General features: G+C 34.6%; 2 protein-coding genes across 20 annotated transcripts; one reads left to right on the top strand and one right to left on the bottom strand.

Moving 5' to 3' along the window:
* The first annotated feature begins 1,291 nt into the window (after window positions 1-1,291).
* LOC127905000 (extensin-3) lies at window positions 1,292-2,955 on the top strand. Of its 17 annotated transcripts, XM_052450590.1 has the most exons (5): window positions 1,292-1,652; window positions 1,722-1,790; window positions 1,860-1,985; window positions 2,055-2,430; window positions 2,640-2,955. In XM_052450590.1, exons 1-4 carry the CDS (start codon window positions 1,292-1,294, stop codon window positions 2,405-2,407), a joined length of 909 nt encoding a protein of 302 aa, XP_052306550.1. In that variant the 3' UTR covers window positions 2,408-2,430; window positions 2,640-2,955. The 17 variants fall into 17 exon arrangements, with proteins under 17 accessions (XP_052306550.1, XP_052306546.1, XP_052306545.1 ...); XM_052450586.1 differs by having other exon boundaries at window positions 1,292-1,544; window positions 1,680-1,748; window positions 1,818-2,430; XM_052450585.1 differs by having other exon boundaries at window positions 1,292-1,544; window positions 1,680-1,790; window positions 1,860-2,430.
* A 6,960-nt stretch (window positions 2,956-9,915) lies between these two features.
* Window positions 9,916-21,910, bottom strand: LOC7466405 (serine/threonine-protein kinase STY46). 3 transcript variants are annotated; one of them, XM_024596144.1, is made up of 16 exons: window positions 21,423-21,910; window positions 21,178-21,292; window positions 20,160-20,272; window positions 19,880-19,999; window positions 19,159-19,231; window positions 18,204-18,314; window positions 17,782-17,832; window positions 16,234-16,373; window positions 16,033-16,140; window positions 14,435-14,508; window positions 12,316-12,491; window positions 11,741-11,836; window positions 11,104-11,184; window positions 10,922-10,972; window positions 10,337-10,477; window positions 9,916-10,269 (listed from the first exon to the last, which is right to left on the bottom strand). In XM_024596144.1, exons 1-16 carry the CDS (start codon window positions 21,605-21,607, stop codon window positions 10,231-10,233), a joined length of 1,674 nt encoding a protein of 557 aa, XP_024451912.1. In that variant the 5' UTR covers window positions 21,608-21,910; the 3' UTR covers window positions 9,916-10,230. The 3 variants fall into 3 exon arrangements, with proteins under 3 accessions (XP_024451912.1, XP_024451913.1, XP_024451914.1); XM_024596145.1 differs by having other exon boundaries at window positions 9,916-10,260; XM_024596146.2 differs by lacking the exon at window positions 21,423-21,910 and having other exon boundaries at window positions 20,160-20,330; window positions 21,178-21,291.
* Window positions 21,911-23,181: the final 1,271 nt, after the last annotated feature.

Here is a 23,181-nt window from a genome sequence, read left to right as displayed (position 1 = left end):
ATTGAAAATTAATCTTTGTACATTAGTTTTTGCTCTTTTTTATACAGGATTATCTAAATCTTATACCGATGATTGCGGGGTTAATGTGTTAATATGATTTGACTCAAGTTTATTTTTTCGTTGTTTTTTTAAAGAAAATATTTTTTTTTCATTTTCACTCTTCAATATTGGATTGTTTAATAATTAAAATTCATGATTTTATTCAATTTGCTTTTGACGATGTTATACTGGTATCATAACTAAACCACATATTTGTTATGCTAACTCGGATAAGATCGAGTCGTGTTTTTTTTGTTGTCATTGTTTTTCACTTTATTTACCATTGTTATATTTTTTATTTATATTATTAAATTAACTGAAATTATTAAATTAATAATTCAAATTTTATTTTATATTTTTGCTTTTTCTAAAATGACTGCATCGCCTTAATATTTTTTTTTAGGCTAAAAAAAACCGAGGCGGCAAACGATACAGCGTGAAGTAGAGGAACTCTCTAGTAATTTCTAAGCTCATTAAAGGCATGCAAAAATCAAAATGTGGGGACAGATTAGACTGGAGAAAGTACCCTTTTTTTTACTTCCAACTACGAGAGAGAGAGAGCGATCTAATGTAGCCGCCTGGTCCCTCAGTGAGAAGAAAAAAAAAGTCATGAGAAGTTAGGCCATTTTTTTTTCTATTTTATAGCTAGCTTCTGGTTGAGAAATTGATTTAGAAGTTACAATGGCTAAGAAACAAAGGACATATGGATATAGTACAATTATAAGACTCTATTCAAGATTAATTTGGCTCAAGATCTGAGTCATATATCAGTGGTTACACTCTGTCCTTTTTTTAAAAAAAAAAAATAAAACTAAAACTACATTGTTTTGATAAAAAAAAACATGTCTTTCCATTTACCCATGATTTTAGGTGAAGTCCCGAGCTAGCTAGTCATCAAGAGTTAACCTTTTATTCTGAGGTGGTAAATTATCTGGTTGGTCCGCAGCAAGCCAATGTACGTAGTCTTCACTTAAATATTCCTGCTGAGTTGTAACCTCAGTGAAGGCAAATACAATAATAATTAAACAAAATCTATTTATATATAGTAACATTGTTTCAAGCGAGCATACATAGTACATGAATTAGTTATTCTATTTCCATTACTTTCACTAAGGTTATAAACTTCTCCAAAGTATATTTTACCATGATTGGTTTGCTACGTGTTCAAGGGTAAAAACCAAATCTATATAAAGAGAAGCGAGGATTGCCTAAGAAGCAGAACAAGATCAATTTTGTAGTGAAGTTGGCAAAAATGGGGTCTCCAATGGCCTCTCTCCTTGTCACTCTTTTAGTGGCGACAATCTCTCTCAGCTTGCCATCAGAAAGCACAGCAACCTACAAGTACTCCTCTCCTCCACCTCCTAAGAAATCCCCTCCACCACCACCTCCTCCTTATCACTACAAATCCCCACCACCTCCTCCTCCAGTGCATTCTCCACCACCACCTGTGCACCCTTACAAGTACAAGTCACCACCACCTCCTCCACCAGTGCATAAACCTCCACCTTCACCAACGCACCCTTACAAGCACAAGTCCCCACCACCTCCTCCACCAGTGCACAAGCCTCTACCTTCACCACCAACACACCCTTACAAGTACAAGTCCCCACCACCTCCTCCACCAGTGCATTCTCCTCCACCACCACCACCAACGCACCCTTACAAGTACAAGTCCCCACCACCTCCTCCACCAGTGCATAAGCCTCTACCTTCACCACCAACGCACCCTTACAAGTACAAGTCCCCACCACCTCCTCCACCAGTGCATTCTCCTCCACCACCACCACCAACGCACCCTTACAAGTACAAGTCCCCACCACCTCCTCCAGTGCATTCTCCACCACCACCAACGCACCCTTACAAGTACAAGTCTCCACCGCCTCCTCCAGTGCATTCTCCACCCCCTCCTCCATCGCCAGTTTACAAGTACAAGTCTCCCCCACCACCTCCGCCAGTTCACAAGTCACCACCCCTACCACCCAAGAAGCCCTACAAGTATAAGTCTCCACCACCACCTCCACCAGTTCACAAGTCACCACCCCTACCACCCAAGAAACCCTACAAGTATAAGTCTCCCCCACCACCTCCAGTTTACAAGTCCCCTCCTCCTCCACCGCCAGTTTACAAGTCACCACCTCCTCCTCCTCACAAGAAGCCATATAAATACAAATCTCCTCCACCACCTCCTCCAGTTTACAAGTCCCCTCCACCTCCTCCTCACAAGAAGCCATACAAATATAAATCCCCACCACCTCCTACTCCAGTTTACAAGTACAAGTCTCCTCCACCACCACCACCACCAGTACACAAGTCTCCACCACCACCTCATTACATTTACAAATCACCCCCTCCACCTCACCATTACTAGATCATGGCGCTCATAGTTTCAAGGTACATGCACGTACGATTATTTTGACAATGCCAAGTATATATCTCTTAATTAATAAGTCTCTGAAAACATAATGTCAGGTCAAAATATTTCAGTGCAGCATTGCATTGAATTAATTGATTACTTGGTTTTTTTTTTCACACAAAAATTAATATTTATCATTTAAAGATGCACCAGTATTGACAGAGATCCAATGTATATGTTTTTACAGGTAAAGGGAAGAGTATCATGCAATAAGGAAAAGGATATTGCGAGCAGGAGCTAGCCTTGCAAGGAAGGAAAGGATAGCTAATGCGTATAACGGAGCAATCTGTGTTTTATTTAGAAGATGAATAAAAATACGTGTAGTAGAATTTCCTCATTTTCATTTACTATTACAGAGTTCTGGTGATCGGTTTGCTTATTTGGTTTGTCGAAAAGTAGCTTATATATATGTATGTGATTTTCAACCTTTTGTGTGCTGTTGCATGCATGGTTGTTCATATGAAGTAGTAAACTTAATAAAATAATCTTTAACCAAAACAGAAGGTTACGCTTCACTTCTTTTTATTAGCATATTTTTATTTTAGTCACTGCAGTTTCGGTGTAACAAACATCTACTACGCTTTGCAGATTTGCTGCATGAAAAAACAAAAAAAGGCCAAAAAGCAAACGAAACCGTTATTTTTCCCAGGACCCTTGGTAGAATTCTTGAACAATTCATGGACTCGCCTAGGCCCCGTTAGGTACGCGGTGGAGTTATTTTTGGTTCACTAGCTGGACATCTGACAAGCATTTTCTGGATATAAATTAGATTCATCCAGCTTGCTATTATTTTGATCACTTGTTTCAGTTACGTATATGTTGCTAAATAATCTTTCTGCAGTAGCTTTTCATTTTTCATAACAATACCTCTTGCCAGCAATTCCCCACTACTAATTGACAGCAAATATTTATGTTATCCCAGACTTGCATTCAGTAATAAGAATCTCAGTATAGTGATTTTCTTTTCTTTTCTTTTTATATGTAGTGTGAACGTTGCCAAAATATGAATGGAAAGTTATGGAAAATATTTAATAAATAAAACCAGTGATTTAGTTCTAGAAAGTCCGCACTGAAGGAATAAAAATGTCAAAACTGGGAAGCGCAAAAGGACAAATTTTGCGCACACTCTTCTCTATATGCGTTCACATGCTATTTGATGATGCAAGAGTAAGAGTTCCCAAATAATTCATCGGGTTACCGTTTCTCTTTTTAAGGAGTTTTTCCTGATCTCTTCATACATCTTTTTCTTACAAGGATCGATGAAGATTATATTAACTAATGTCATTATCTTTTTTGGTAAGCAAGACAAGATGAAAGGGGTAAGCTGGAAAGGCAAGTGCTGTCTAGCTAGCAAATAAAGCAACCATTAGTAGACTTCCTTGTTTGCAACTTGCAACAGCCCAAATTACGGAAAGATAAAAACGGATATTCGCCCACACAGGGAGAAGTTTTGCAATCTACTGATTCTTATCTGATGCATTTATCATGTCTTGCTTCTAGTTAATTAATGGCATATGTCACCCTGAATTTTAATTTTGTCTTCTAATTAATGCTCTTCATCGCAAATACTCTGTTTAGTAATGCTACCAAGTGCTAATATGTTGCTTTTACATTAATATAGATGTGTACATATCTTTCTTCTCTTTCTTTCTTTCATTTTTCCCCCGTGTATGAGCTATGAACCTTTCTTCGATTTCTGAAATGCAGTAAGTAACCTAATGCCCTATGGTCTTATTTCGTATCACTAAAATCGGCTAAAACTGCAGGTTTCTAAAGAGGCATGCATGCCATAATTTCAAGAGCAATAAAAATCGACCTCTTACACCCTAAAACACTATATGCATGTCACTGAAGTTGAAGATCATGACAGATCATTGATGGTATCAGCCATTATCATTCAGCTAGATATATAGTCTAGTGAGATTTCATTTTATTTCTGCTCTCTCGCACAGCTATGCATATAATATTGACATCTTTATTTTAGGTTTAGTTTCTTGGCGTTGATTTGCAGCGTAGATTCAGCTATCTGTTCTGTATACATTATGCTTTGCAACAACGTAATTTATTCATAAGCGATACATATGGAAAGAACTATGGATTGCACGATAAGCATAAGCTAAACTGAAAGGGAGAGTGAATCATGCCATGAATCAAACTGTCTATAATGACCAGCAAACATGGTTGGAATGTTAGATAGAATAAAGTAGCTCGGGTCAATGCCGAAATGAATTGGTCATATATGTATTGCCTTAATCAAGGACCATGGCGTGGAATCCGAGCTATGTGCCGACAGAACACAACTATTGATAGTACTGTTGGTCCACTATATATTGAATGCCTCGGAAAGGACGAGCTCTGGTTACCTGCTATAATATAATAAGACAATAGAGAGACCACCTAATATATTACGTATAGGGATGGGATCCATAATGCAAAAAGTACGTTAAGTTGGTAAACCCTTCCTGCTTCTGCTCTATTTTTTCTTTTCTGATATAAAAAAGCTTGTAATCATGAAGCATGGAATGAGGACATTATCTGATATAGTGGGGTTCAACCTCGAATCATTGATTAAAGCATGAGAGCGATGTTCCACCAAATTATATACAGGAACGAAGTTTTAGAGCGGCAATACTGTTAAAAGGGTTTTAAGAGTATACTTGAAATGAATTATTTTCTTAAAGAATATGCATGCAGATTATCAAATCTCTCTCTCTCTCTCTCAGAATTAACTAACTAATCTCAGTCACTGAAATCAGATAGCTACCTCTGCTCAGTTTTTTTTGGGAAGATTACGAGTTTTTCTAGCCAGATAATTGAAGAAAAGACGTATAATTAAATCCGATTAATACCAGTAGCAATGCTAAATGAAATAAGTAAAAAACCGTACGATCTTGAATGGGCCAGACAGCAGGTTCAAACTTTTCTTCCGGCATTAGTCACTGTCTCTTCAGCAACTTGCAATGATAAAGGCAGGTGCGCAGGAGAAGACTCGATATGGTGGCCTTGTTGGGAATCTATTCTAATATCCACTGAAAAAGAAATAAAAAAAGAAGAAGATAATCGTATATCTGGTCTGGTTTCTTCACCTAAAAGCAAAATCCTGGAAATATGAAGAAAAGACGATGGACGGATCCAGAAATAAATAAATCCTTAAATCAGAGACAAACTGATTGAATATCAGTGCCCCCTCCAACTCCACATGTACCAACTTAATTAACTCTATGCTGGCTGTCATATTTGACAAAAATTCTTTTCAGCTAGCCGTCCCCCAAATTTTATTTATTTATTTATTTTATCTGTACTCGATATCACCACCTTGATTATATTGCGCGTAAATAGCGAAAAGCTAATTTCGCAATCCCCAGCAGCTTCCCCACAAATATTCAAAGAAAATTTGTCATCATCATACTTTGTCAATCTTCTTTTTAGTTGTCCATTACAATTTGTTTCCTTGTTTGACATTGTTTCTTAATTGTCATCTCTTCCATGTATGAATTAAGGTTGAGAAATTATGAGATAACCATTCAAATCGTCTCATTAATTGTAACCCATTTGAGCTATTTATTCATTGATGAATGTGCTTAATTTTAACGCTATTAACTTAAGATTAATAGATGGTAGAATGGCCACAAATTAATAAACCATGGATAAAGAAAAATAAGCGCAAACATAAAAGCTTATGAAGCTGGTGGATCCAAGCCGCAAATTAAATTTCGTTGATAATTTCATAAAGTTTTGTAAAGAGGTCGAACGAAGACTCGATTTTTTTTTTTTTAATTCCAATTTGAGGTTAATTCGCCCAATGTAATTAATTTTCAATTTTTTTTTATTAATGTGGATGTCCGGGCCAGCTTGCGTGCATCTCGACTAATCTCATGGGCCCTGAAGTTAACGACCATATAAGCCTTCAGTGACCCTGAGGTTTGTGAGACTCGAACTGGTGACCTCTAGGAAGCAAACCTAGGACCCGACCAGTGAGCTATACCCCTCTGGGTTAATATAATTTCCCAAATGAAGGCCGGGTTTCCTATCAATTTTCTATTATTGTTTGTTTATTTTTGTATATTAAAAGTATTTTCTAAATAAATTATTTTTTTTATTTTTTTTACTTCAAATTAAATTTTTTATATTTTTAGATATTTTAATATATTGGTATTAAAAATAAATTTTTTAAAAAAACTATTATTTCACCTATAAATATCCCTGAAATATGACAATATGACAAGACGTTACTTAAATATTCGTGTAGCAGCCTCTCAATGCATAGCATTCGAGAATCTATTGCGTAATTTAATTAAAATATTACAAGATGTATTATTCTATTATATTATAACGTGGATTAGGTAGATCGAGATTTTGTTAAGATCAGATCAGGTCAATGTCTGTTAACTTTATTATATCGCAATTACCAATATTATTTAGCTCAGAATTGTGAGTAAGATTGTTATTTATAATATTTTTTATTTTAAAATGTATTGAAATATTATTTTTTACGTTATAAAATTTATTTTGACAATTAACATATTAAAGTAATTTAAAAATATAAATTAAAAAAAATCTAGTTATTTTAATAGCACGGTGACACACAAAGAAACAAACACTACCGTGGAATGTGAGGGAAATAATGAAGATTATGAAATTGGTAGGATAATAGACGATAAGATGCGTATTGGAATGGCCTTCGTTTTTATATACAAAACTGAATCTAGACCGAATAATGATATATAGGATACATATAACCTTTTTTTTTTTTTTTTGGTTGACATGGTTATACGTACAGTATTCCTCAGCACATTGTGAGATTTTGTCTTGTATGAAAATAATTTTTTTATTTTAAATTAAAAAATAAATATTTTTTTGAATCGTTTTAACAGATTAATATAAAAAATAAAATTTAAAAAATAAAAAATATAATAAAACATAGGTGGATTTTGTTTTTGCCTTTGTTCCCGTTAATCCCCGACGTGTAATCAGTGAACTGGCTCCCACATGCAAGTGTCTGACTGCTGGGTCTCCGTTGAAATGGCACACGTAACGACGGAAAAAAAGAAAATGGTCCCATTTAATTAATTATACAATTAAAACATAAAATGGAAATTACGAACAAGACAGATTTTTCGCTGGAGGGGTGAGTGGTGGGGGAACACACACAAGTTTTTCAACTTTCCGCGTCACTTGATCACGTGTCTTTCTGGTTTTCTATTCCTTTCCCCGGGGAATGTAGCCTCATCATCGTCGTCGTCGACGTACATAATATACGCTGTCTTTAATCATATGAATAGCATCCGTCAACTATGGCAACATATTGACTTCGTGTCGCTTGGATATATTATTTTTTGCACCGTTGGTAAACCCGGTTCAAATAATATTTTATAATTTTTTTATGTTTTTAAATTGTTTTAATATATTAATATTAAAAATAATTTTTAAAAGATAAAATATTATATTATTTTAATATAATTTTAAATAAAAAAAACACTTAAAAAAAAACCACTGCGCGCCTCACTATGAAACACATCATTAGCCGCCCCTTAGATTCTTTATTCTGTTATGCATGGTCTGTGATTGCTGCTAGAAAGGAGATGAAAAAGTTGGGTCGTTGTTAGCATAGTATGGAGCAATGACTAACTTCAACGTTTTTGTTACACAAACGTAATTAAATCATTTTTCGCATAGGACTTATATGAGATAGTCATTTTCGATTTTGTTTGGTTTTTATCAAAAAAATTAATCAAATTGAATTTTTTTTTTAAAAAACCGAAACCGGTTCAAACCGACCGGTTTTGGTTCGGTTTATTTAGGATAAAAACCAGTTCAAACCGGTTTGGATCAGTTTTTTTCGGTTTGGGTTCGGTTTTTTTGGTTTCAGGCGTATAAAACCGAAACCGAATCGAACCGGTCGGTTTTTTTTGAAATTTTAATCGGTTTAATCGGTTTTTTTCACGGTTTGGTTTTTTTGGTTATTCTTTTTCCGGTTTTTCGGTGTTTTTGCTCACCCCTACACACGCTTATGACACCAACGCATATGAGTACATTTTGGTCCTAAGAGTTTATAATTATGCAAACAAGTCCTTCAATAAACAAGAAATTTACCATATTGTTATGCTTTACTCGTGCAACCTTTAAAGAAGTAATTAGATACAGTTTGATCTTTAAATTTAAAACTCATACAATTACGTCATCAATTCAAGTAAAAAAAGAAAGATAAGTATATGTTATTTCTTGAATCTACAAAACACTAAAGGTATGGTTAAGTCATTGTCATCACACCCATAAAACACAACTCATTAGAATAGTGTTGTGTGTCTTTTTTTTTTTTAATTTCACCCCATCAACCCTGCTATAAAGGTTTGGTATGATATTTCATAAAAAAATCAACAACCTTTCTATAAGGGGCAGTGCAATATTTCCCACATAATCTATTGGTCATTTTAAAATATATTTAATTTAAAGAATGGGGTGAAAATAAAATAAAAATAATAATTGAGAGGGAACTCAAATTTTTTTAATTAGAAAGTTAAATTAAAAAGAAAAATAACTTTAACAAAAAAAACAAAAAAAAACAAGAAAAAAATTAAAGAAAAATAAACCATAACTTTGATTGAATTATGAAATTGAAAACCAATAAAACTTTAACAAAAAAGTAAAGAAAATAAATTATGAATCAAAAAAATAAAAAACGATTTGAAAAAGATAACATAAGACAAATTGTAATTGGAGAACTAAATAAAAAACAAACATAACTTTTTTAAAATGACCAAGAAAAAAATTACAAATCAATAAAAATTAAAATTGAAACTCAAAAAACAAAGAGGATCAACATGCATTTTTGATTGGGGAGAGAAAAGAAAGAAAAAAATAAATAAATAACCACTGACAATAAACAAGCTATCATCTACCGACATGCATCGTCTAGAATAAAGAAACACATGGTGACACTTCCAAAAACTCGATGGTAAAACAAATTTTGTCGAACTAAACACGCCGCGTAAACCCCACACACCATTAGTTTTTTAAAATTAAATATTAATTTATCTAGCAAAAATATACTAAAATACCCTTAATTGATCTAGAATTTATATTAAAAAGAACTTCATGAAAGGACAAAAATATCCTTGCGTGCATGGCACTTTTTTTATGATTCAAGAGGCAAAAATGCCATTTGATTGTTTTGAAAAAATATAAAATTTCAGAACAGTTCTATTTTTTAAAATTATAAGATAAATTAGACATTTTACTGAAACAACATATATATCTTGAATAATCCTCATTGAAAAAGTCTCTCAAACCAAAGGCATTAAATTTTATCTATCAAGGACAAAAATAATTTCACTGTTAAAATCTAGTGATCCGTGAGCGTTCACAGTAATTTCCATAAGCGTTTTAGAGTTTTGTATAATGTATAATGGCTACAATCTTCGTAATTCATGTTTTGGAAATTAAAAAAAAATGGCGTATCGACATAGACAACAAATATCAAGCATGGTTAATAAGAACTAACAGATATATGGAGGAAAGTATACACATTTTGCTACTTAAATGCTTTACAAACTCAGGTGTAATCCTTCTATAAAAATTGGACCCAGAAGAATAACTACCTTACTCTTTGTTTCTTTTGTGTTGTAACGGATAGCCTAAAATCATTTTCCCTCGGTTGTACAATAAAACCTCAATAGCTATGTTTTTTTTTTAATCTTTACCACAACTATGTTGAAGAAGGAACAACAAATGAGCAAATCATCAAAACGCGCCTGTTAGAATGTTGCGTGCGGAAATGGTCAGTTCCTGTTATCTGCCTCCGCAGATTCCTGACAGGTCTATCATTGAGTTAGGCAATGGTTTTCTGTATTAACCAAGGAGGAAAAGAAGTGTTTAGAAACCCACCTGACTTTCTTGCAGAAGTGTTTCAAGTTCAACTGTTATCTCAGAAAAGGATGGCCGCTTGTCTGGAACTGTTTCCCAACATCTTTGCATCAAGTCTAATAGTTTCGGATGTGCATTCTGAGGGAGATCAGGACGCAGCCCCTGGAAAATATTACGCAAAATTTGTGGAACTATTAACTACACAAGCTTTTATTGCATGTCAACCCTTGAATGCTTTAACAATGCAATAGAGAAAGCACTGTCTATCTGGCACAAACTAGTTACTCTGTGACTTGGAAACGCAATCTTGAAACTATTTTAAGTTACTTTGTAACTGGCAATTTCAGTAACAGGACATAAACACTGAGAAGCAGCTTTCATCATACTCGAATTGAATGCAGCAAATCTGTTACGCAATCCAGAAGGCTCCTAATGCCACACTCCTTTCCAGAACACTGACACTCGCAATTACAGTGTAAAAATGCGCAAGATGGGACACATCACAGAACAAGGATACAAAGACGATTACTGTGTCCTTCTACATCCAATTCAAAGGCAGCCTAGATTAATATATTTCGAATATAAAACAGTATGTAGAATTCATGCCTGTCTCACTCCCAGGGCAGCTTGTAGTGGAGTCATGCTATCATATGGAACCTACAACACCAATAAAAATGTCTCGTGAGGATTATCTTCACTGCTAAATTATTTTTTTTTGTTTTTATCTATTTGTAACTTTGATTCTTTTTTGTAAAAGCACGAGGGCTAGGAGTAAGTTCAGGAAATACCTTTGCAGTTACTAGCTCCCACAACACAATAGCAAAGCTGAATACATCTGCTTTCTGATCATATGGCAGATGGTTTATGACCTTGTATCAGACAAATTACAGTATAAGAAAAACAATCAGATGCAAGTTCAAAAAGAATAGAGCCCATGATGTTGCACAGAAGATGAAAAAGTTCACAAGGAACATGAACTTAAGAAAAACATACAAAACCCGGGTCCATTTCTTTTGTCTTAAAAGAGGATGAAAAAGTGGATGTATATCTTTCAATCTAATGTTCAGTACAGCTGAGGAGCGAGAGTACAGTAACTGGAAAGTTTAGAAAAAGAACATTTGCCTTTCTTCCTGGAAGGGAAAACACTGATCTTTAGTTATGGCTGTCAGATTTTACAAATTCTGAATTCTCAACAATTCACCTAAAAGAAAAATTACAACACGATCTCTACCAAAGAATTGCAGATAGTGACAGTTCTTTTTAATAAGCAGCTAATCAATTAAGGAGTTGAGTTGAAGATCCTGAACTGAGTTTTGAATAGGGATAACTCTAGGGTGGTGCAAAGAAGAACCGGTGGCAATCGACAGCTTGTATCTCTTTATAGTAAGGAAGCAAGACCACACAGCCAAGTTAAAAAATTCAAACCTCAGGTGCCATCCATCTGTAGGTTCCAGTCTCTGCTGTCATTACTCCCCCTTGATTCTGGAACCGGGCAACCCCAAAATCTGCTACCTTGACAACCTTGAGGAAAAAATGACAATAAGTTGAATTAAGATTTTTATATTGAATTTGAATTATTAACGCAAGACTGTCAATCTATCCTGAATAATACAAGCTGAATAAAGATGCAAACTGGAATGACAGCCTATCACATTTATAGTCGACTACATTGATGATTTATAACCCAAACCAGCCACTACTGAGCAGAAGAAAATATAACAACATCGGATCTTCATGCTCCATCCATTAACTGTGTGACCCATACATAAAAGGAGTTTCTAGATGGTGCCACATACAGATTAATAACATTTTTAAAACAAACTTGAACTCCTTAAACTAAAAAGGATTGAAAAGCAAACTCTTCAATCGCAGCCAAACAGAAGGGAAGAAGAAGAATAATTAATAACATCAGAATATGATTAACATTTTTAAATAATTTATGTTTACGAGGTCCACAACAATATGATCTCACTTCAATCAATCAAAATAAGAACTCATACGTTTTGCGTATCCATGAGCAAATTTGCTGTCTTCAAATCCCTATGAATGATGTTGTTTTGATGCAAATACTCCATTCCTTTGCAAACATCAATCACAAACTTCAGCAATTGAGGGAGCTCCAATATATTATGCTTCTTATGCAAGTAATCATAGAGACTTCCTCCAGGCATAAACTCTGCAAGCAAGAACATCATCCTTACAGAGGATTCAATGAAACAGAAAACAGGCAAACAAACAAATACAGACCCAATTACATTTGAATTTGACTCAATTACAAAAATGAAGTCATGTATGCCAAAGGAACAAAGATGAAAATGGATATTTTGTATCCCATGTTAGATATTAACACAAGTATAAGCACGATCTTCAACTTTAGTAGACTCCCACAAAGAGAGATAGGTACAGAGGCCAATGCCTTAGATATTAACTTAATGAAATGACAGTAAAAATATTCCCAACCAAAATAACTTGAGGAACTTAAACCCTAGCATAAAACCTATCATTTCACAACCATACATAATATTGTATGTATGCCACGAAAGCAAATCCTCCACGATCCACTTCGTGGTCTCATCAACTACTAATAGTCAAAAATAGATTTGCATTGATACTTGATGCTCATAATAAGCCCCAGAGGAAAATGACAGAGAGATTCGTATCAATTACTTAAAAGAGAGAGCACCATAAAGAAGCACAGTCATTAAATAGAAGAGCAAAGCCTTAAGTTCTCTTTAGGGCAGTGTATCTTCCCCTCAATTTCATCTTCGCAAATCTTTGTATGGTTTGAAACAAAGTCCCCGTGCTTGGTTTGGAAAATTTAGTCAGGCAGTTGAAAAGTTTGGCATGACAAAAAGTAAGTCTGACCACTCTGTTTTCTACAAACAATCTAAAGCTGGCATCATTCTTTTAGTTGTGTATGTAAATGACATTGTCATAACTGGAAGTGATATTACAGGAATCTCGTCTCTTAAGTCCTTTCTTCACCCTCAGTTTCACACGAAAGATTTAGGGATGCTAAAGTATTTCTTGGGTGTTGAAGTAAATAGGAGCAAAAGGGGGTATTTTCCTATCTCAGAGTAAATATGTGCTTGACTTATTAACCGAGACAGGGAAATTAGAGGCAAAACCATGTAGTGTCCCGATGATTCCTAATTCGCAACTTACAAAAGATGGTGAATTATTTGAAGATCTAGAGAAATATAAAAGACTGGTTGGGAAGTTGAATTATCTTACAGTGACTCGTCCAGATATTGCTTATTTTGTCAGTGTTGTAAGTCAATTTATGTCATCCCCAACAGTTCACCATGGGGCAGCTTTAGAACAGATTTTGTGTTACTTAAAAAGAGCACCTGGACGTGGTATCTTGTATGAAAATCATGAACACACTCATATTGAATATTTTTCAGATGCAGAATGGGCAGGTTCCAAGGTAGATAGAAGATCCACATCAGGTTATTGTGTCTTTGTTGGAGGCGATTTGGTTTCGTGGAAAAGTAAGAAGCAAAATGTCGTGTCACGATCAAGTGCAAAATCAGAATATAGTGCCATGGCACAATCTGTGTGAAATAATGTGGATATATCAGCTCTTGACTGAAGTAGGCCTCAAGGCTTCAGTACCAGCAAAATTGTGGTGTGATAACCAAACAGCTCTATTGCATCTAATCCTGTTTTCCATGAACGAACTAAGCACATTGAAATTGATTGTCATTTCATCCGTGAGAAAATACAGCAAGGTTTGATTTCCACAGGGTATATGAAGACTGAAGAACAATTGAGAGATATTTTCATGAAAGCTCTAAACAGGGCATGATAAATATCTATGCTCCAGCTTGAGGGGGAGTGTTACAGGTTGTAAATAGCACATAATTAGGAAGTAATGTAGAGCCTAATTGTAGGGATTCTAATTAGTCTACTTTCCTAATATAGGGTCCTAATTGTAAGGATTCTAATTAGTCTACTTTCCTATATAGGGTTCCTATCTTGTATACAAGGGATAGATTGATCAATGTAAAAGTAAGAGATAATATTTGTTTTCTTCTCCAATGTTTTCATGATCAAATAAAACTGGAAAAAGGAACGAAAGGTGAAGGGAATATTGCTTCCTGTAGAGTTCTGTACCTGTTACTATACACAAACGCGGAGATTTTGTGCATGCACCAATAAAACGAACAACATTTCTATGCTGGACTTCCCTGCATCAAGAAAATCCCAAAAGAAGATATTTAATTTGGATAGCTATTCAGGTACAAATGTAAAACACAATAAAAATGCTTTGAATGACGGTAAGGTAGAACAACCAGAATATTAACTCAAATGGACAAGTTGAAAAGAAATTCATGCTCAATGAAGTGCCAGAACTTTCAGACTACACTATTAAATTACATTACTAAACTGAAAGGGAAGAGATTTCCACTACAAAGAAAAGAGGAATTCTTAACTACCACGTGGATGTATAAATAAGAGCCATGTCTTTGGACACGGAACAGGGTTAAATGCCATCCCTCTTTTTCATGGTTTTCCCCAATACTGTTCAAATTGTATAAAACAGCATTGAATGAATAAAGAAATGAATGAAAAGGTCAAACAAAAGTCGATTCCATGGCTGCTTGAAGGACAAATAAATACAGGTTAATCAAATAACAGAGATTAGTCAAAATGAGAACAGGAAGAAGATCAAAATCCCTGGATTGAACCAATGCTTCTGGTATAATTTGTTTTAGTTCAAATAAAATAAAAGCATTTTGAGTAAAAGGATATGAATAGCCCTTTGTACGGAAAAAGAATGCATTCGACAAAAAGAAAGTTTAAAGAGTCGCTAATGTAAAAAACCACAATCTCAAACCCCTTAACAAAGAAAACAAAATTTTTAGAATCCAAAAACAAAGCTATAATGGACAAGTCAATTCTGGAAAAAATCTTCTCCTGGAAAAAAATGTTCTCGCCAAAATATTCCTTTATGTGATCAAGTCAAACTTGGTATAGAAAGTAGGGTTCTTCCAGGAAATATGCAAGCGTTTTAAGTGTCAATTAAGTCAAAATCATACAGTAGGGCACATTAACTACAAAATCTGTTTTCTATATCGGCAGCATAGTGCAATGCTTGCATCAAAAAAATGCACTTCACTAGGAAATGTATGTTTAAGAAAAGGAAAGAGGAAAAGAAAATGGAGACTTCAAAGCGCATGATATATACTCTATTTTAATTGTCAATGACATTTTGCCTCCAGCATATCTAGCATTGAAAAAAAATAATGCAAAAAGAAAAAAAATCAGAAAAGTTCCACTGGATTTTGTTTTGCAAATTTCTCAGTGAATAAATTATTAAAAAACAATAATACATAAGCCAAATTTTAATTACTAAGACAGACTTGCAAAGATGTGCTCTCAAGCACATTACATAAAACCAAGTGTAATATTATTGGCAGCTTCATTGGTGTCAGATTATGTCATTCTCAGGTATCCTTGTAAATATAAAGGTTAACATGACAGACACATGAGAGTTGATGAATGAGTGGACAACCCATACAGCAAAGTTCAATGACCTTCGCTCTCTCTATTAATAAAACTTGATTTAAAGAATCTTTAAGGAAGATAATTGAGTTGGCATGATTGAAGTGTGAAGTCAAATTCTTAAGCATTTTTACATGATGTATTTAGCAAGAATCAATTTAAAAGGCACAAAGTGAACTTCAATATTACAGTTTCCACCTATTCACCTTAGAATTGCCACTTCTTGTGCAAACTCTTCTTCTTGAGTATCATTTAATTGCTCAGATCTAAAAATTTTAATGGCAACATCTTGACCAAAGTAAACTCCACGGTACCTTCAAATTATCAGAAGATAACATATGAGAAAGAGACGACAACCAAAAAATAGACTTGAAGAAAAGTAGTTAAATCTGAAAAGCCCAACTCACAAATCTCCAGAAGAACCAGATGCAATGCTTTCTCCTATCTTCAATAACCTTCTATCTATTTCCCAATCTCCAGGTTTTGCACCAGCTGCTAATGCTTTATCTATAGATGAACGAGGATGTGAAGAACCAGACCATGAACCCTGTGTTTCCAGAGAGAATAGTCAGAATATTTTATTCATTGTTTAGTGAAACAAATGCAGAGAATAGAAACCCGTGCAATAGAAAAGGATTGGGCAAGTTTAAGATTTGGGAGTCTACAGTAGTCAAATGGTGACAGCAAAGCAAAAGCTTAGAGACAAGAAGAGGAGCAAGATCTCCTCAATAAGTCAGGCATGGAGAGGAATTTAATTTCAAAAACTCCATTGATATGATTTTTAAAAAAAATATATTCCTACAAGCACTGCAAAGAGAAGCTCTAAACTAAGCTTCTCTAAACTAAATTACGTTAACCTTTAATATAGTAAATCAGCACAGCTTCTACATTCAGTAACAGCCAGCAACTTCATCTGACTATCAGATTGTGGGTTTTACACTAAGATATTTAGTTCCATCATAAACACCAAATGCATCAGCAGTACCAAGAAGTATCAGAAGTCAGCATTCAAGAATTGAGAGGGTTGCTACATCTTCTTAATGGAACACCACAAGTCTGAACAACGAGGTCCAAAAGTAAATTGTTTATGAAGGATTGCTTGGTGGAACAAAGCAACAATCATGCATTGCAAAGCTCATTAGAATATATGTTTTATCTCTTAAAAAAAAAATTAAGTGGATACACATGCACAAACCGCATCTGACACTCAAATTTACTGAATTGACAAGAAAGTGAACGGTCAAGTGATCTGCAACATTTTTGTGCAGCTAAAAAATGAGACATATGCTGCAATAATATACAAAGCCTTAGTTGATATATACTATATCCTGTAATGGTTACTCAAATTGCTGCAAGTTAATTCTAGTTATAAGGCAACAGTTTTCAGATAAGAGACATTTTTAGCATGTCTACATTCACTTTCCATTATGCCACAATGCCAACATTAGCTAGCTGGGGAATGAAAAGAAGAATACACACAAAAGACAAACTCTCCCCTAAATTAGCCATTCTTTTTCTAGAAAATTCAGCAGATAACCCCAATAAAAGCAGCACAACTTGGAACTACCCAGCAAGATGAGAAAATTTCTAAATGTTTGTTCACAGCACATATCAATTGCAACTCTCATTTGCTTTTCATTTTCTGTGTCCTCCATTACCAGGGATGGCTAAATTCCCTTCCACAAGCATGCATGGAATATCTTCCACTAGGTACAATATGTAAAGGTAAAAAAAGGTGATCATAAAATACACATACAATTTTCAGGATCTTTTTATTTTCCATTGAAAAGGCATAGTAAATCCGAAACAATTATCATGATCATGATCAAGAAAAAAAAAATCTAAAATGATGATGCCACGAATTTATCAAGATATTTCTATAGGCAGCAGTGTGATTAAAGCAAAACTGTAACCCAAAAAAACAAACAAAAGGTTCATACTGAGACACGAATTACCTCGCTTCTTGCAATTGCTTCTTCCATAGCCTTATACAAACCATCTGTATCCTGGCCACAACATTGCAAAGTCAGCAACATTTGGACTCAGCACAGATTCCTGTCATAAAGAGATATAATCACAATGCTCCTTAATATAATATGAGGCCACTGTCCGGGGATAAGCACATTTGTTTAAGAAACCAACTGGCAAATTTTCTAAACAAAAAGGAAAACATAGAGATTCATCACTAACGTCAATATGATATTTATGATGCAAGATATGAGAGATGGATTAACATTCAAGACGACCAACAGGAGTAAAGAGATAGCCCCCATACTATTAAGATCCTTCAGTGGCAATAATGAGTCACACTGACTCTCTAAGTAAGGAAAAAATATATTGGGAATATGAACACAAGATCTTAATGAGTATCAAGTACCTCAAAAGGCCATCCATCCACCACAAATACATCCAGAGAGTAACCATCAGTAGTTGAAAACACGTGAGCTTCGCGGATGTTGAGCCCTATATCAGAAAGCAAAGCAGAAAGCTAGAAGAAAACAAAACATCATCAGAAGAAATTCACATTTTTCAATTTTAAACCACCAAAATTAACCCAAGTCTTGTGTTTCATTGGTTCAACTGAGTTTTGCATTGCTTTTACCTTGTAGTAGAGCATATATATGATTCTCTGAACATCATTAGCTTAGATAAGTTATAACTTCCATCTTATTAATATGCTTTAGATTGGAAAATAAGACTTCATGATGCATTAGCAAAGCTCACATAAAATCTGGCAAGGGGCATGTTGAGAATATCATAACTTAAGGGTCTACAGGTAAATATGAAGAATTATGCCATGTTCTCCATCCCAATGAAGAATAATAGCAAATCCCAACAAGCTGCACAAGTTGAAGTCTTATTCATACTACACACAGTGAATCCAACAGCTGATGAATAAAAAGCAAAGGGGCCCCATAGTGTTTTTAAAAGTTGCAATTGGAAATGAAACCAGGGCAATAAAATAATCCTTTCATTAAATTCAAATAGCATACATAAAATTATGGTTATTTTGTGAATATAGAAGAGAAAAAACCAATGCAACTAACTTCAAGCTTCATTTTACTTTTATGGGAGAAATAAATACTATGGTAGCAAATTCCAAGCTTTTTTTTTGCACCCTTTTACTGAGGTAATCTGATATCCACTCAAAACTCATTGCAAGAAATGCAATGCAGTTTAATAAACTTATATTTGAGCTCAACTTCTACAAATGCAAATGTCAAAAAATTGTGGTTTAAGTTAATGAAGGATTCCGATCATGGAAATGGACTGGTGTAACTCATAAGAATAACAAAACATTTTTTTTAAAAAAAAAGTCTTCCCAAACATACCTGACTAAGAAGCTTAGGCTTGTCTACAGTAGAAAATATGAATTCATGAATTGGAACATGTGAAACTTCTTGCCTGCAATAAGTTCCAAGCAACCAACTTAATTCCAGTATAGAAAAATATATAAAGAACACATTAGTGATCTAGGTATAATTCGTCCTTTTCACGCATATATAGGTATAATTCATGTTAATTTCGCCTGATTTCATAAATATAGCAAACAGATCTATGGCCGAGCAACAAATCTGTCTTCCTTTTACAAATAGAACAAAGACATCTTAATTTAACTAATTTTAAAAAATGCATCCAAAGAAAAAAGAAAAAAAAATAGGATTATTGTGATTAAAATCTATACTCCTTTTACAACACCCAGACAATTATGATAGAGGATAAGATCAGAAAGAAAATAACAACTCTTTTTGAATTTGATCAATATGGAACAACATAGAGCATTGCTGCCACTTCCATTTAGGCTTGTCATTTCAATTATATGGGTTGGTAATGAGGGAAAAGTTCTAGTTCCTACAGGAAAAACACAGGGAACAAAACAGCACAAATATTGGCAATTATACTAATCTACAGAGTGAACCCACAGCACTAAAAGCAAACTCTTGAAATTCCCTAATTTTAAAAAAATATCCAATATAACAAATATTTTGCTCTTCAGGATTAAAAAAAAAACGTTAAAAAAAAAATGGTGACAAAGTTTCATTGAGAAAGTACCTTCTGGAAACATCCCCTGAATGATACCTCTCTTCCATGTCCTTGGAACTTTTTCTAACATCCAAATTCAGATCCTCAAGCTTAGAGCAAGGCTCAAATTCAATCGTACAATCCTTGATTCTACTTGCAGAAAAGGCAAAAATAACAAATAAAGAAAAATGCATTGACAAACCAGCAATATAGTACGGTCATGAGGTTTAAATGCTCACTAAATCTAGAAAATAAAAGTTCAAAGCTCATTGATATGTGCACATAAATAAGATCTTCAAGGATGCAAAACCTCTTCTGTGATGGCACAACTCCTTCATCATCTGTATCACACGCTGGCCTTGGGATAGGAGTCATAGTTATGAACTGTTGTTCACCATTGACCTCTGTTTTAGTGCGAAGTTTCTTCCCAGAAGCAAAAGCAGAAAATAAGCAGACAGAGCATAGAATGTAAGATGTGTTACTGAAACAAAATAGCAGGACAAAATCATAAGTAATACAATCATTTTAAATATATAGTAAGTTCTTTAATATTCAGTATCAATTTTAGGATTTGGAACTAGAAAGATGGCCTTAATAATTGCTACAAGATATATTATCCTAGTAAATAGAATCTTAAGCTAAAAGTTAGCAGCCAATTAACTTGTAGAGCTCTGTGTGCAAGTGATTTATAGTTTAATGCCCATATGCTTCAAAGAGGTGAGGGAATATCTTCTTGGTTCAAACTCCCATGTGTTCTGTTGACCCTAGCCCCCAAACAACCAGGATGATGGCCAACCAAGAAAAAAAAAGTCCCAACATTTTGAGGCATGAAGAGAGTCAGATATGTAATAAACGTATTGTGTAAATTAGACAAATGGAAATGAGGCGTGAGATAAATTTTAGATGATATATATATATATACACACACACACACACCAGAAAGCTATCAGTTTTTGATAAAAGTTTCTCACCAGGAACATAGAGTCAAATTCGTTGTTTTACAACTATATATGTTAACAACATCGATCCAAGAAACTAGAACCCGAAGTATCCCACCGAGTACAGTTGATTTCAATCCCTATCATTAATCACTCCACTAAATTTACCAAATGACTAGTACAATGTCATTAATCCTCTCGGCAATGTCATTTAAGAAAATGACTACTACCTTATTCATCATTTCATATCTTGCTTCATTTTCAGCTAATTCTCCATGAAAGTTCCGTCGAAATTATAAAGCAGATTGGAGCTTAGCTAACCATGTGATTCAACAAAATAAGAAGTATCAAAAGCCATTGATAGTGGGAAGAGCAAAATCGAGGCAGTACCTCTAAGAAACGGATATGGTAAACAGGACGCCTTTCTGGATCCTTTGCCATAGCAAGTAGTTTTTGATGTAACAAAACGTCTTCCACTTTATCCATGTTAACATCCAGTCCGTAACTGATAACAACAACAACAACAACAAAAAGCAAGCAAATACAGCAACAATAAGTTCACTAGAATAAAATTAACAGATTCACAAAGAGAACAGAAGCAGGAGCAAATATGAAGTGAATAGAATTCAGAAAACCTAGCAGGCAAGCGATTGAAGTGAGAGTCGATGTGTTCACGAAACAACTCAGGATTAGAAACGGCTTCTTCATGACCACTCTCTATGAAGCGATTATACACGTCGTTTCGCACATCGTGGTTACTAAAACTACCAAAGCTTCTCGGCGGTGAAGAGCTCTCTCCAACTCCTTCCGTTAAATCCATTCGATTTTCTTTCTTCTTTGGCGCTATAAGCAAGCTTCTTCAACTCCAACTGGTTCCATGGAGAGGGGAGATTTTCTTTGTGAGTGGAGAGGACAGGATCTTTGACTGTTGGTAGAATCTAGAAGGACAAGTGAAATGGATGAATTTGGGGTTTTGAAGGCATGCCAAGGACAGTTTCGTCCAATGAAAAAATCTGTAGCAGAAAACGGAGACTCTACTCGACGTCTGGAAGAACAGAGCAGGGAGACTGTATGGTTTTCTTTCCAGTTTTTTCAATTCAATTTTTATACTTTTTATTAGCCTTCGGTGCTTGTACTGCATTTTTATTTGTCAAGGGAACTGGATAAAGTTACTGAATTACTAGAGTGCCCTTGATGGTTTAGAGTAATTATGGGATTTGGAAATGGTGCCGTTGGATTTGAGTATATCGCGAAAAAAGCCATTCCGGGTAAAAAAAGGACGGGGCCACGGAAAATTGTACGATACTTTTATTTTAAAAACAAAGACAAAATAAATAAATTTGAAGTCCAAGAAATAATAAGAATATTTTAACTACATTAAAATATATTTTTCTCTTTAATTTCTTGGGAAAGTAAGTATAGATAGTTAATTCTTGAATATCTTACAATTTACCAAACACATGATTTCGTGACAGAATGCAAAAGAAAGTGATGGCATTGGAGTCATATGCGTGTTTGTTGCGAGTGAAATGGTTTGCTCCTGGGTTTTGGGTGGGACTAGGATTCAATTCATTAAAAAATATATATATTTCATCCACTCCCAGCTGATCATCTTTGTTCGACCATTTCAAAGCCATCCAGCAGGCCATTTTTATTTGAAAGATTTGCAGAATACCACAATTTTATAGTAGTCCGAGTCACATCCAAGATGCAATCTACATTCGTCAGATAACATGCCCTGTTTCTTTATAGCCGAGTTGTCTGTCGCCCTCCTATTGCAACAACAATATACAATTCAAATCCCGCCCCGCCCGTGCGATCTTTCCAGAAGGAATATGGAATGTACTGTAAGTTTATGCTGTCCGTCTCTGAAGTCTTCCCAGTCCCAGATTAATGCCGTTCTGTGCGAATAAATAGAGCATTTCACCTGGCAATATATATATATATACACACACACACACACACACACACACACACATTAAACGACTGCTTTGAGCATAGGAGTTAACGATGAGCTCAAAGTCTTTCTTATTCACTATTCCTTGACCTTATTCCCTTAGCCTTCTCTTGTGATGATTCCCTTCTCCTTCTATAACAACTCCATAGTTGGTGAGCGTCTTTAGAAATGTTTTTGAGTGCGGTGGAATTTGCTTTTTGAAGGGTTTTTTTTTTTTAGTAATATATTAAAATAATATTTTTTTATTTTTGACATCGTCATATAAAAATGATCCAAAAACACCCAGAAAAATAATAATTTAAAACTAAGAAAAAAAAATTAAAAACATGGTTGAACTACAATGTCAGATAAAACCTTTATCTTGAGAAGTAATGAAGTTTGTTACGATTCTCAATTTACAAAAGGCTATAACAACTTTTTATATAAAAAAAAAAGCT

The sequence above is a fragment of the Populus trichocarpa genome, chromosome 2 (assembly GCF_000002775.5).
Source record: "Populus trichocarpa isolate Nisqually-1 chromosome 2, P.trichocarpa_v4.1, whole genome shotgun sequence".
Taxonomy (NCBI): domain Eukaryota; kingdom Viridiplantae; phylum Streptophyta; class Magnoliopsida; order Malpighiales; family Salicaceae; genus Populus; species Populus trichocarpa.
This window is presented reverse-complemented; position numbering and strand designations above follow the sequence as displayed.

Excerpts from the sequence above, each read along its gene's own strand:
- LOC127905000 (XM_052450574.1), top strand. The coding sequence starts at position 1,292 with ATGGGGTCTCCAATGGCCTCTCTCCTTGTCACTCTTTTAGTGGCGACA.
- LOC7466405 (XM_024596144.1), bottom strand. The coding sequence starts at position 21,607 with ATGGATTTAACGGAAGGAGTTGGAGAGAGCTCTTCACCGCCGAGAAGC. Across the intron at positions 19,232-19,879 it reads TCAGGGGATGTTTCCAGAAG|GCAAGAAGTTTCACATGTTC; the intron begins GTACTTTCTCAA and ends AACTTATTGCAG. Across the intron at positions 11,185-11,740 it reads ACAGATGGATGGCACCTGAG|GTCATAAACCATCTGCCATA; the intron begins GTTTGAATTTTT and ends GTCTGATACAAG.